This window comes from Podarcis melisellensis (assembly GCF_964234715.1).
Source record: "Podarcis melisellensis genome assembly, chromosome: 15".
In the NCBI taxonomy this organism is placed as follows: domain Eukaryota; kingdom Metazoa; phylum Chordata; class Lepidosauria; order Squamata; family Lacertidae; genus Podarcis; species Podarcis melisellensis.
This window is the reverse complement of record NC_138532.1, coordinates 1,231,357-1,244,041: the sequence shown is the minus strand read 5'-3', so window position 1 is coordinate 1,244,041 and position 12,685 is coordinate 1,231,357. Positions and strand designations below refer to the sequence as shown.

Genomic DNA, 12,685 nt, shown 5'->3' with positions numbered 1-12,685 from the left:
TAAAGTCAAGTCAGGAATCACCTACCAAAGGGTGGCTGTGTCAAGTTAAGGCAGAGGAGGTGGTATGCTTTGGGACAGTCTTTTTTGTCACACATGACCAATTCACCCCCATCTCCACACTGGAAACAGTTGTCCTCATGCATCTGCTTCTGCTCTGTTTTTATCTTCCGCTTCTTCTGCTTTAATTTTGCATTCTTTGCTTTCTCTTCATTTGCTGTTGCACACGCCGTCTAGCAGTTGGAGGAAAGAGTCACTGAGTCACTGGATTAGACAACTTTAACTGTCAGAGGTCCTTTACCTTTTACCATTAAAAAGAAGAGCCAACCCCCCCCCCTTCCTTCTGTTTCTCAGGCTCTGGCACTGACACCTGAAGACACCAGCAGCCAGTAACAAAAAGTAGTACATCACCCAAATAGATCCAAGCAGGCACCAGATGTTTTGTACATGCTGTGTTTGTTTATAACAAGAAAGAACAGGGACGGATGGTCCTGTTTTTCTCCCACAATGAGCTTTACTACCGTGTGACATTAAGCATGAAGGTTTCTACTTGCCGATTCTGTCCGAGAGGGCTTTACTCCGCTTGCACAACTAACCTTTGGCCGCACTCCTAGGAATCCACTGCAGTTATCTGCTCCACAGTGGCATTCTGTCCTGCCATTCCCCAGGCAATCCAAATTATAGTTAAATGTTAATTCCATCCCTAGAAGTTCAAAAGAAGCACTTTACACACTAGCTGTTTGTGAAACAATGTCAGCAGCAAGTGTATTTCAGAAAATTATGATGCGCCAGCACATGTCAAATCTTAAAAGAGGTTGGACAAGCAAGCAACATATTTTTAAAAATGTGACTGCCCCTCTTGCCCATCAAGGTCAGAGCATTTCAGCCAAGAAATTTCTTCTAAACTGACCTGGTGTTATGGCTTTCAGGATCCAGATCCCTTGCCTGCCCTATTTCTATATGGTATGCACATGTGAATTCCACACTTATTCTTCTACACTTACCCTTAAAACATTAAAAACAGTTCAGAATGAATTACCATGACAACTAGAGTGGATCCGTATCACACATGTATGTCAAGGGTAAAGAGGTGCATCTGCAGCATTTGGCAAAAACTGTGCAATGAATTTTCCAGAGAGGGAATCCACAATAGCAGCCACCCAAATGTCAACGGGAAGCCCACAAGTATGACATGAACAGAAGAGCACTCTCCCCCCGCAACTGAGACTGAAGGAGCACCACAACCAATATTGGAGTACAAAGCCATCATGACGAGAAGAGCTGGGCAATATATAGGGAAATTGTCTGAAACCAGTATGGCGTTCAGATTGTGATACCAGTTTCAGACATTTTGAGCTGGCAATACATCACACCAGCTCAAAGGCAGCAAAGGCGCAGGCAGATGGAGCCTGAGAGGGTTCTGGGAGAGCACCTTCTTGGGCTCTGCCTGCCCGTGCCTTTGAGGAATCCGTCTGCCTCTCCGGCTCACGCGAGTCAGAGCAATATGGGGGCTCACTCAGCTAAGGGGTAAGAGACTTCCCATTCCCAGTGGAGCAGTTTAAGGAAGTTCTTGCAGCCTTCCAGCTCACATGAGCTGGAGAGGCATCAGGGCTTGCTCAGCAGGGCTGGGCATGTCTCTCGGCTGCGTCTTCCTCCCCTAAGGAAGAAGCAACCAAGACAACATTCAAGACATTGTAATATATTGGTATATTGTGATATTTAGATCTTGAAAACCAGATGTTGCCCAGCCCGAATGACTAGCAGCTATTGAAAGTGTTACCCTCCATGGATTTGTCAAATTCCCATTTAAAGCCATCCAAGTTTGTGGTCATTACTCTATCTCACAGCAGCAAATTCTATAGTTTAAACATGCATTGTGCAAAAAAGTACTTTTTTGTCTGTCCTGAGTCTTCCAACATTCAGCTATATTGGAGAACTCAGGTTCTAGTATTATGGGAGAGTAAGGAAAACTTCACCACACATAGTTTATACACCTCTTTCAAGCTGCACCTTACTCACCTTGTTTACTCAGAGTAGACCAGCTAAAATCAATGATCCTTATCTTGTTTTATTGTTTATTACATTCTTGTTTACAGTCTTGTTTATTACATTCAGTGGGTCTATTCCAAATAGGATGCTGTATGCCTCCCTTTTTGTCTAAAGCAAAAGGCCTTGAATCATGGCAGTGACAGACCTTCTGTGCCCATTCAGTGCTCATGTGATAAAAAGTGTGAGAATGGTCTCAACCACTGCAGACCCTTCCTGATGTGCACAGCTGCCTTAGAAGGCCTGATTCCACTGCAGAACGTGGCTGTTGTGCTGCCACTTCTCTATCCCCTACCTGAGGATCAGGACCATCACCCAATTATATTAGCAGCAGAACAACAATTTACAGTATTACAGATCCTCAAGAAAAAGGCAAGAAAAGGCTGCAAGGCAGGCGAGGAAGACAGAGTAACATTAAAAGGAAATGGAGCAATGCCAAAGCACTCTTACCTGCAGGAATATCACAGAGAGCGAAGAGCCCAACTCGGACATCTCCACTCACTGTCCATTTCTGAGTTTCACAGTTGGGATTGCAGCTGTGGTTCATAAAGCGAGAGTAATTTCCCTTGGGGCCAGCATCTATTATACGGTCCTTCAAAAAGACCAAAGAACAGAGACACAATCATATACAAAATGTCTAAGACTTAAGTTTGAATCCATCCCGTTGTAGCAAAAAGCAACACACTTTCTTGCGCCAGATATTAAGTTACCTCAAGACTCTTCAAAGTTTCAACAGACTATCTGCAGATAACATTCACTGAGACAGGAAAGAATTTAGGCACAAACCAATGTGGAACTGTGTTTGTAGAGAAGTAACTGGCCCAGAAATACAAAGTGCTTCTACCATATGAAAACGCTGAATGGCAAATGCTAAGCACTGCCAGAGGGGAGATTGTGACTGCACAGGTCCAACTTGCAGGTTTCCCGTTTGCAACCCACCTGAGAACAGAATGCTGCACAAGGTGGATCTGATACTGCAGGGTCTGTCTCCCAGCACCAACTTTACCTCAGTTCAAACTAGATGTGTGAACTCCATATATTCAGAAGGTTTGTGGCTCATGGCTCATATCAAGATGAACCAGCGGGTGGGGCTAGGGCAATGGGTTGGTCCTTACTATTGGGATGAACAAGCGAAAAACGAAGAAAAACCCCTGTCGCCTCTCCCCGCAAAGCAGTTGGGACCAACGGATCATGCACACACCAACATGCTGCCTTGAGCACACTATACGTAGCAGAGTAAGCAGCACAACAGAAGAGTCTTGAGGCTGGGGATACATACTAAACCTACGGATTTATTACCTTGCCGTCTTCTCAGAGAGAGGCTCAAAACCAAAAGCAATACACAGAGCAGAAGTTCCACTCACGAGACCCAGCAGTCTGTGCTGGACTGCAAACAGACATGTGACACGCAACAATCTCATGTCTGCAACAAAAGGTGGAATGGAATCTCCCAGCACATGCTGCTACCAAATGCTGACCACAGCACAGAAGCACAAGGCCTCTGCCAAGTGTGAGGCTGAAGGGCAACAAGCAGATTAGCATGAGACCTCAACCAAGTGGGGAGGGCGTGCTTGCAGGGGTGACTTCTTAGGGCGAGGTGGCCTTGGGGGGCACATTCTCTGAGGCCAATTATGCCTAGTATTAGAGGCAGAGTGTGATGGCAGCTTCACCTGGCAGCTTCGTACAGAGGATGAAGCCGATGCCTCTCCCAAGTCCCTTTGCTGCCAGCGCTGCTTCCAACATTGGGCTGCTGATAGCAGAGGGACTCGAGAGCAGTGGTGGCTTCACCCAAGGTATACTTCCAGGTGAAGCCGCCACCACGCTCTGCCCCTCATACCACAGAGGGAGGATCAAACTGTATCACCAGAGCGATTCAGCTTGTTTCTCCCTCAGCTTCTTTCAAGTGCTCCACAAAGGCTTGGGCACCAATGTGCTCCTGAGCAGAGCAGTTTGAAGAAGCCCCCACCCCGTCTCCAGCTCACATGAGCCAGAGGCAAGGAGGCAGCTCCATTACACAGCTGAGTGAGCCCCAATGCCCTGCACAAGCCAGAGAGACATCAGGGTTCCCTCAGCTGGGGGGCAGGAGCCTTTGCACCCCCCAGCTGAGCAGTGCAAGGAAGCCCCAGTGGGGAGCCGAGGTTGAGGCAGCCTGCTCCCTCTGCACGCTGAGGATGGATTCCCTCCACCCCCCGTGCCTGGCGCTGGGAACAAGCTGCGTTGTCCCTGGCCCTGCGAAGTGCTGTGGGAAGAGTGGCGGCAGTCACCCCGGGCCTCGCAGGGCTGGGGCCAACACAGCTTGTTGTTTCAACATTGCGGTGTACCCCCAGATTGTGATCTTAGGCTGGTGACAAATTGTAATTTTGAAAAGCTGACATCTCCCAGCCCTAAGGACAATTCCTAGCTATAACTTTTTTTTTTACACAGTTTGCCACTTGCTGCATTTCAGACTCAACAGGCAAGTAGTTGCCCTTGTAATTCCACCTGAATGAGTGGCCTCATGGTTTATGAAGGCTTTATGGATATCTCAATCCAGTTTCTAATTGCCTGATTCCCACATACCCTTGCAGTAGCATCACCACACTCCCTGCAAGGATATGGTGGGGCAGCCAGCCAGCCAGGCTAAATAGGCTCATTTCAAGCCTTTTGCAATGTCACTCATTGTGGTAATCCATGCAGTGGATGTCACTTACTGGGATTTCAGTGGCATTTAAAGTGTAACCCATTTGAAACTGAGATGGCATTACATGAACCAGTCCCACATAGAGAGAATGTCTTCTTTTTACCTTTGTAACAGTTAACATATAAAAATTGGTCACACTGTTCTCATGTGCTCGTTTGATTCGCAATCTGCATTCTTCCTCATCAATTAGCTCACCAACATACTCGTTGACAAATTCACCCTGAAAAGATTAAAAAGAAATGCATGCTGGCAATTTGTGATGCTACTGCAAGGAATAAACTCCCTTGTTAGGAGACATGCAGTGTGGTACAGCAGAAAAAGAGATTGAAACTTGAATCATGCACCACTAAAATAAGCTGTGTGGCCTTTGGTAAGACAATCTAAATACAGTCATTTGCAAAAAGGTTACAGTGCCCTCACAGAATAACGCTGAAGAGGTTCATTCAATAAAAATCATTAAGCATTTTGGATTCACACATCTGTGAATTAGCAAGCAATGGGACCACGGAAGCCTTTGCAGCGGCTTAAGGCACATATACTTGTATTAAAGACGGAAGTAGAACTACATTTCCTTCTAACATAATTTTTTTGATCCCTCCCAATTCTGTCTGGCTTCAGGCCTTCTAAAACCCAAAGAAATATGCTTCTACTAAATATGCTTAATTAATTTAAAACATTTCTCCCTTTATCAAAAGATTAACAGGAAGTGTACAAAGTGTGAAGAAAAATGAATTCATAGACAAGATATAAATGCACTTTAAAACCAGTAAATAAACAAAATTAAGTAGAATGAGGCAAAAAAATGTTACAATCTAAACCACTAAAGAGTAAATGAGAACAAAAATCCAACCACAACCTAAAAATTCCTGGGCAAATAGGAAAGCCTTCAAGAAGCTGGCAGTGTCAGCTCCAAGAACAACTGCTTGAGGAAGAAATCCCAAACTTGGGGTGTGACAGCAGAAAGGGCCCTCTTCCAGCGATCGAAGCTCCCATTGTTCCAGGCGCATTTTGCAACAAGGAATTTCATTAACGCGAGCAGTTTCTGAGCTCTGGTGCAGTACAGCGCCTAAGATTTCAGATTAAAACTGCATAGTGGAAGGCAAGGAGGACCTTTTTCTCCCTCCCCACTTCCAGCTACTCTCTGAATTGTACATTTAAAACCAATCTGACCAACAAGAATTATTTTCACCTACTCTGCCTCAAAGTTTATTTGTAAGGGCTACAATGCAAGGGAAGACACCCCCCCCCAAAGCAGCCATCTCTTTAAACACTCTACAACAGTTCAAAAGCATTCATCCTATATGTTACCTTCTTAATGCTGCGTTTTGTCCTCAGACCCCAGCCGCGCCGGTCCGTTTTTATAATTTCTGCTTCTGGGTAGAGTCTTTTGGTGAAGCACTGGTTCTGGCAGCGCTCTCCTGCAGGGCAAACCTGGGGGTGGCATTCATACTGCAGCATTCGATTCAGACACTCTGACTCCAAGCCACAAGGGTTTTCGTCAGTTGGCTTACAGTTACATCGAGGGATTTCTGACAAGTCTGCAACTTGGATCTGAACTTTCCCTACTAATTTGTTGGACTGTGAAACAGAAAAAGAAGAAAAGATAAAATGTGTAATTCTAACACTTGCATGCAAGCACACACAGAGATTTGGTTCATATATGCATGTACATCATTTGCACTCTCAGAATTTCGTAAACCATACCCGCCCCCCCCCCCCCGGAAATGTACCAAGTTTAAAATTGCATTTGTGGTTTTCGTATGACTACTTTTGGGGACAGACTACAGCACAGTGTCAGAGTGCATGCTTTGTATTTAGAAGGTTAAATTCTTTACATTTCCTGTTAAAAATTCAGATAGCTGGTGATGGAAAACCTTTGCCTGTCAAGGGACTTCTGGTTTGCTATGACTCATATCAGGGTGCATGTTCGTTCTAATGTTTTATAAACTAATGTTGGTAGACAAGCAAAAAGCATTTGATAACATCTCCTGGTGCTTCATGAAAAGATTAATTAACCAAATGGGTTTTGAAGAAACTTTCTGCAAAGGAATTGGGGCGATATACTTGGAGCAGCGGGGACGTGGGTGGCACTGTGGGTTAAACCACAGCGAGCTAAACTTATCATAAATAGCAGTATTACATATAGTTGCAATACAAGGAAAGGGACATGGCAGGGGTGCCCTCTGTCCCTGCTAATATTTATTTTGATTTTGGAAATATTGAATAGGAAAATAAGAAGTGATGAAAATACAAGAGGAATTGTAGTAGGGGGAAAATCATTTAAATTGAAAGCCTTCACTGACAATTTGATAATTATGACTGAAAATCCAAAAGAATGCTTACCAAAAGTGCTGGAAATGATCAAAGAATTTGGAAAGGTGGTGGGTTTTAAACTCAATAGTAAAAAACCAAAACTGCTGATTAAAAATATGGAAACCCAAGAAAAAGAGGAACTAGAAAGGATTTCCAGATTGACAATTAGTAAGAAAGTAAAATATCTAGGAATATGACAGGCAAAAAAACCCAAAAAAACTTATTTTAAGATATTAAGACCTGGAAAGAGATTTTTAAAAAACATGGAGATCTGGAATAGACTTAACTTATCATTATGGGGGGAAATATCCACTATAAAGATGAATGTGCTTCCAAGGATGCTTTTATTCTTTCCATCAATTCCTGTGATCGGGGGAATGGGCTATTTCAAGGAATGGCAGAAGGATTTCTCTAGATTTATATGGCGGGGACAACGACGACCCAGGATTAAACACAAATTGCTAATCGATATAAGGGGGGGGGGTGTTTCCCTGCCAGACTTGAAATTATATCACGAAACTGCCAGTCTCTCCTGGATCCAGGAATGGATGATGTTACAAAATCCAGATCTGCTTGACTTGGAAGGATTTTATAATCGATATGGATGGCACGCCTACTTAGGGTATGATAAAGTCCATAAAGGTTTCTTGAACCATGCTATAAGAAAATCTTTATATTTGGTGTGGTCTAAATATAAAGATCTGCTAGAGCCTAAAAAGCCATGGTGGTTATCACCGGTAGAAGCATTCTCTGTTAAAAAAAAGAATATGAAAGGAAACTGGGCAACTTACAAAGTATTACTGGAGGAGGTAGGAAACCGACTCAAATTAAAAATTTGTTTTGAAGGAATCCAAACACGTTTATCTGACTGGTTACAATATCATCAGCTTAATGAGACATTTAAAATAGAGAAAAGGAAAGGTTTTTCTACAGAACCATGTAGACTCGAGAAAGAACTACAGTGGTACCTCGGGTTAAGAACTGAATTCGTTCTGGAGGTCCGTTCTTAACCTGAAACACCACTTTAGCGGTTGTACAACCATTGAAAGAAGTATGCAATGAAATTATGGAGGGGAAAAAGGCTCCCGAATCGTGGGAAGAGGCATTTATCTCACTTATACCGAAAACAGAGACTGAAAAGAACCAGGTCAGGAACTACCGCCCTATATCTTTACTGAACGTGGATTATAAAATTTTTGCAGACATTCTGGCAAAAAGACTTAAAAGAGTGCTGCTAGGGGAGATTCACAAGGACCAGACAGGCTTTCTTCCTGGGAGACAGATGTCAGAAAATGTGAGGAACATTATAGACATTTTGGAGTTATTAGAGGTGGATATTAATAGGAAAGCTGTTTTGATTTTTGTGGACGCGGAGAAAGCCTTTGACAACATTTGCTGGAGTTTTATGAAGAAGAATCTCCAAGGGATGGGGGTAGGCCGAGGTTTTGAAAACGGTATAGGTGCAATATATTCTAAACAAAAAGCTAAGTTAATAGTAAACAATGTGGTTACGGAAGAAATACCAATAGAAAAAGGGACACGACAGGGATGCCCAATATCCCCTTTGCTTTTCATATCAGTCCTGGAGGTTTTGTTAAACATGATAAGAAGGGACCAGTTGGTTAAAGGTATTCAGGTCGGAGCCAAAAATTACAAGTTAAGGGCATTTGCAGATGACCTAGTGTTAACTTTGCAACAGCCAGATACTAGTACCAAAAGAGTATTAGAACTAATTGAGACATTTGGTCAAGTGGCAGGATTTAGATTGAATAAACAGAAAACGAAAGTGCTGGAAAAAAACTTAACAATGGAAGAAAGAGAGAGATTTCAGAGTGAAACAGGGTTGGAAATAACAAAAAAAGTGAAATACCTGGGGGTGAACTTAACATCTAAGAATGTGAATTTATTTAAAGACAATTATGAAAAGTGTTGGACAGAAGTAAAGAAAGATTTAGAAATATGGTCAAGATTGAGACTTTCCTTGTTAGGCCGAATTGCTGTTATTAAGATGAATGTATTGCCTAGAATGTTATTTTTGTTTCAGACGTTACAGATCTTAGACAAGATGGACTGCTTCAAGAAGTGGCAGAAAGACATATCCAAATTTGTCTGGCAGGGCAAAAAGCCCAGAATAAAATTTAAGATTTTAACTGATGCAAAAGATAGAGGGGGCTTTGCCCTGCCGGACTTAAGACTCTATTATGAATCAGCAGCTTTTTGCTGGTTGAAACATTGGCTGCTTCTTGAAGATACAGACATTTTGGATTTGGAAGGATATGACAATAACTTCGGTTGGCATGCATATTTATGGTATGACAAGGTAAAGGTGTATAAAAGTTTCAAAAACCATATTGTTAGGAAAGCACTATACAATGTTTGGATTCGATATAAAGATTTGCTGGAAAGTAAAACTCCCAGGTGGTTGTCACCAATGGAAGCTAAGGCGGTGAAAAAACTTAATATGGATACTAATTGGCCAAAATATTGTGAAATCCTAGAACAAGATGGTGAGAAGGTTAAACTTCAGAGTTATGAGAAACTAAAGTTCAAAGTTCGAGATTGGTTACATTACCGTCAGATAAATGAGACATTTAAGCAGGACAGGAAAATAGGATTTCAGAAGGAGAGGTCAAAGTTAGAAACAGAACTGTTAGAACCCAATACTAAGAATTTGTCTAGAATGTATAACTTGCTGTTGAAATGGAATACACAAGATGAAACGGTGAAATCAGCTATGATTAAATGGGCACAGGATATCAGTCATGACATTATGTTTGCTGACTGGGAACAGTTATGGACCACTGGTGTTAAATTCACGGCATGTAATGCCTTAAAAGAGAACAAAATGAAAATGATTTACAGGTGGTACATGACCCCAGTCAAGCTTGCAAAAATTTACCATTTGCCCAATAATAAATGCTGGAAATGTAATGAGACGGAAGGTACCTTTTACCACCTTTGGTGGGCCTGCCCAAAGATTAAAGCCTTCTGGGAAATGATCTATAATGAAATTAAGAAGGTCCTTAAATGGACTTTTCCTAAGAAACCTGAGGCTTTTCTCCTGGGCATGGTTGGCCAATTGGTGCCAAAGAAGGATAGGACTTTCTTTATGTACGCTACCACAGCAGCAAGAATTCTTCTGGCAAAGTATTGGAAGATGCAAGAACTACCTACTCTGGAAGAATGGCAGACAAAGGTGACAGACTTCATGGGACTAGCAGAAATGACCAGCAGAATCCGAGACCAGGGGAAAGAGACAGTGGAAGAGGACTGGAAGAAGTTTAAATTATATCTTAAAAACTGTTGTAAAATAGAGGAGTGTTGAGATGTCAAGGGGTAAGAAGTAGAGAAATACAGCGGCAATTATTAATTTTAAAGAAATTTAATGAAAGGGAAACAGTAGATAAACTGATTAAAGGGTTGCTAAAGAACTTTGGAATAAGGATGCAGCGAAAGGGAGGTATGGGGAAGTCGGTATATGTTTAATGTTGGGTATGTTTTTGTTTGTAATGTGTATGTCTTTTATTATGTGTTTGGAAAATTAATAAAAAACTTTATAAAAAAAAATGAAACACCACTTTAGCTAATGGGGCCTCCTGTTGCTGCCACTGCACTCCTGCTGCGCGATTTCTGTTCTCATCCTGAAGCAAAGTTCTTCACCCGAAGTACTATTTCTGGGTTACGGGAGTCTGTAACCTGAAGCGTCTGTAACCCGAGGTACCACTGTAATTCAAAAGACAAATCACTCTCTAAAATGTATAGACTCCTCCTAGACTGGGAAGTCAAAGAGGAGGAAGTTAAATCGGTAATGATCCAATGGGCCAGAGATTTTGGTTATAACATTCTAATGGAAGCCTGGGAAAGATTATGGAGGGAAGACTTGAAGTTTACTGCATGTTATACCCTGAAAGAGAACTTTATGAAAATGCTATACTGGTGGTATTTCACACCATCAAAATTGGTTAAAATGTATAGAACCAGGTCAAGAAGTTGTTGCGGATGTAGCGAGGCGGAGGGTATGATGATTCACATGTGGTGGAATATAACGAGCTCAAAAATATGTTTAAAATCTCCTTTGAATAAAACCCCGAATGTACATATAGACATTCCAAAAAAATTGAGGAAAATCTTCCTGAATGCAACAGTGGCAGCAAGAATCTTAATAGCCAAAAAATGGAAAGGAGATTCCATTCCGACCAAAATGGACTGTCAGATGAAATTATTGGAATACACAGAATTAGCAAGGATGACAGGAAGAATTAGAGATAATACAGAACAACCATTTACTAGAGAGTGGGATATTTACAGAGAATATCTTAAAAGAGCATTGTAAAAATATGAATTCTCTGGCTAGCCTAGAATGATCCCAGTATGAACATAGAAAACTTATTAAAACAAAAATCTGGGAGAAGTTTGGAGTGATAATGAAAAGTACGCTACTTAAAAGAAACCTGGGACTCTTGATGGGGTGACTGGAAGTCATAAAAAGAAGTTGTATTGTAGGAAGTTAATTTAATTTTTTGTAATTTGTATCATCCTTTGGTTCTTTTCTTTGTTGACTTTTTTCTTTTTTACAATCAATAAAGCAATTAATAATAATAAAAAAATGAAAACCTCTGCCTGTCAGCTGCTGCCTGTCAGAATAGACAATCCTGGGCTAGATGGACAAATAGTCTGATTTGATATAATGTCACTTTCTATGTCCTTATGGCACCTCTTTTGCAAGCCTCTTTAAATCTGTACAGGGAACATGCACTCAGAGAGGCTGGTTACCTGATGTCATCGTAACATTGGGTGATTGACACTGCTCACATGTCGAGTCTGGCCCATAAGGAGTAGGGCAGATGCAGACCTGGCCGGCCAGGAGAAAAAGGTTTCTCACTGTGGATGTAAAGTGCTCATGTGTTCAACACATCCAACACAAATAAGAGCAAGAAAAGGGGCTCACCTTAATATGTTTGTATGGAGGTGGTTTTCTTGAGTTCCTTTCAATTTCAAGTGCTTCTTTGCTTTCCCTTTGTGCTTTCAGTTCCTGGAAGCGTTTTGCTGCTTCTTCAAGTGCTGTGTGAAGGAGCCCAAAATGGAGGAAGGAGTTAGTATTAGCAGTTGGTGCAGAGGGAACACTCTACAAATAGCTACGCTCTGGAAATCCAGAACAAAACGGTTTTAAGCCATCAGAGAATATTTAGACCTGTTACTCCAACTTACAAATTTTAAAATCTATTATTTCATTTAATTGATTAACTGCATAAAGGGGTGTGGGGAAGCATACTCTTGTTGCTTATGCCCCATTCACAAGATGGCACAAAGAACCAGCCCCCCGCACCATGTATTTAAGGGAAAGAAACTGCTGCCCAATAATCAGGAACATCTTTTTCATCGAAGATTTTTTAACCAGATTTTTAAAAATCAATTAATAGACTAATCAACTAAATGTTGCAGCACTAATATTAATGTTTTATCATTTTACCAAATATGCACAGGGATTGCTACCTTCTAGATGGAAAACAATTCCAGAACTGTTGTCGCATATAGTTATAAACATTTAAACCAGTTCTCAGTAGAGTTCAGCTGGAGTTTCACACAGGACACAAAACACAACAACCACAATTTCCTGTGATTAAGTAGTGATGGAGACACAAAAAATGT

General features: G+C 41.7%; 1 protein-coding gene and 1 long non-coding RNA gene across 6 annotated transcripts in view; one reads left to right on the top strand and one right to left on the bottom strand.

The window, feature by feature from the left end:
- The window catches only part of LOC309358284, a 439,047-nt gene that overhangs the window by 12,055 nt on the left and 414,307 nt on the right, over positions 1 to 12,685 (top strand). The gene's annotated exons all lie outside the window — the stretch shown is intronic.
- The window catches only part of NSD3 (nuclear receptor binding SET domain protein 3), an 83,998-nt gene that overhangs the window by 7,145 nt on the left and 64,168 nt on the right, over positions 1 to 12,685 (bottom strand). For 4 of the 5 annotated variants that reach the window (XM_081890825.1, XM_081890826.1, XM_081890824.1 and 1 more), the window contains 6 exons: positions 11,985 to 12,097; positions 6,032 to 6,301; positions 4,827 to 4,943; positions 2,494 to 2,635; positions 594 to 700; positions 26 to 230 (listed from right to left, as the gene is read on the bottom strand). In XM_081890825.1, coding sequence (XP_081746951.1) covers positions 26 to 230; positions 594 to 700; positions 2,494 to 2,635; positions 4,827 to 4,943; positions 6,032 to 6,301; positions 11,985 to 12,097 — 954 coding nt within the window. Of the gene's footprint in view, positions 1 to 25; positions 231 to 593; positions 701 to 2,493; positions 2,636 to 4,826; positions 4,944 to 6,031; positions 6,302 to 11,984; positions 12,098 to 12,685 lie in introns of those variants that run through there. The other variant, XM_081890828.1, reaches the window with a different exon arrangement.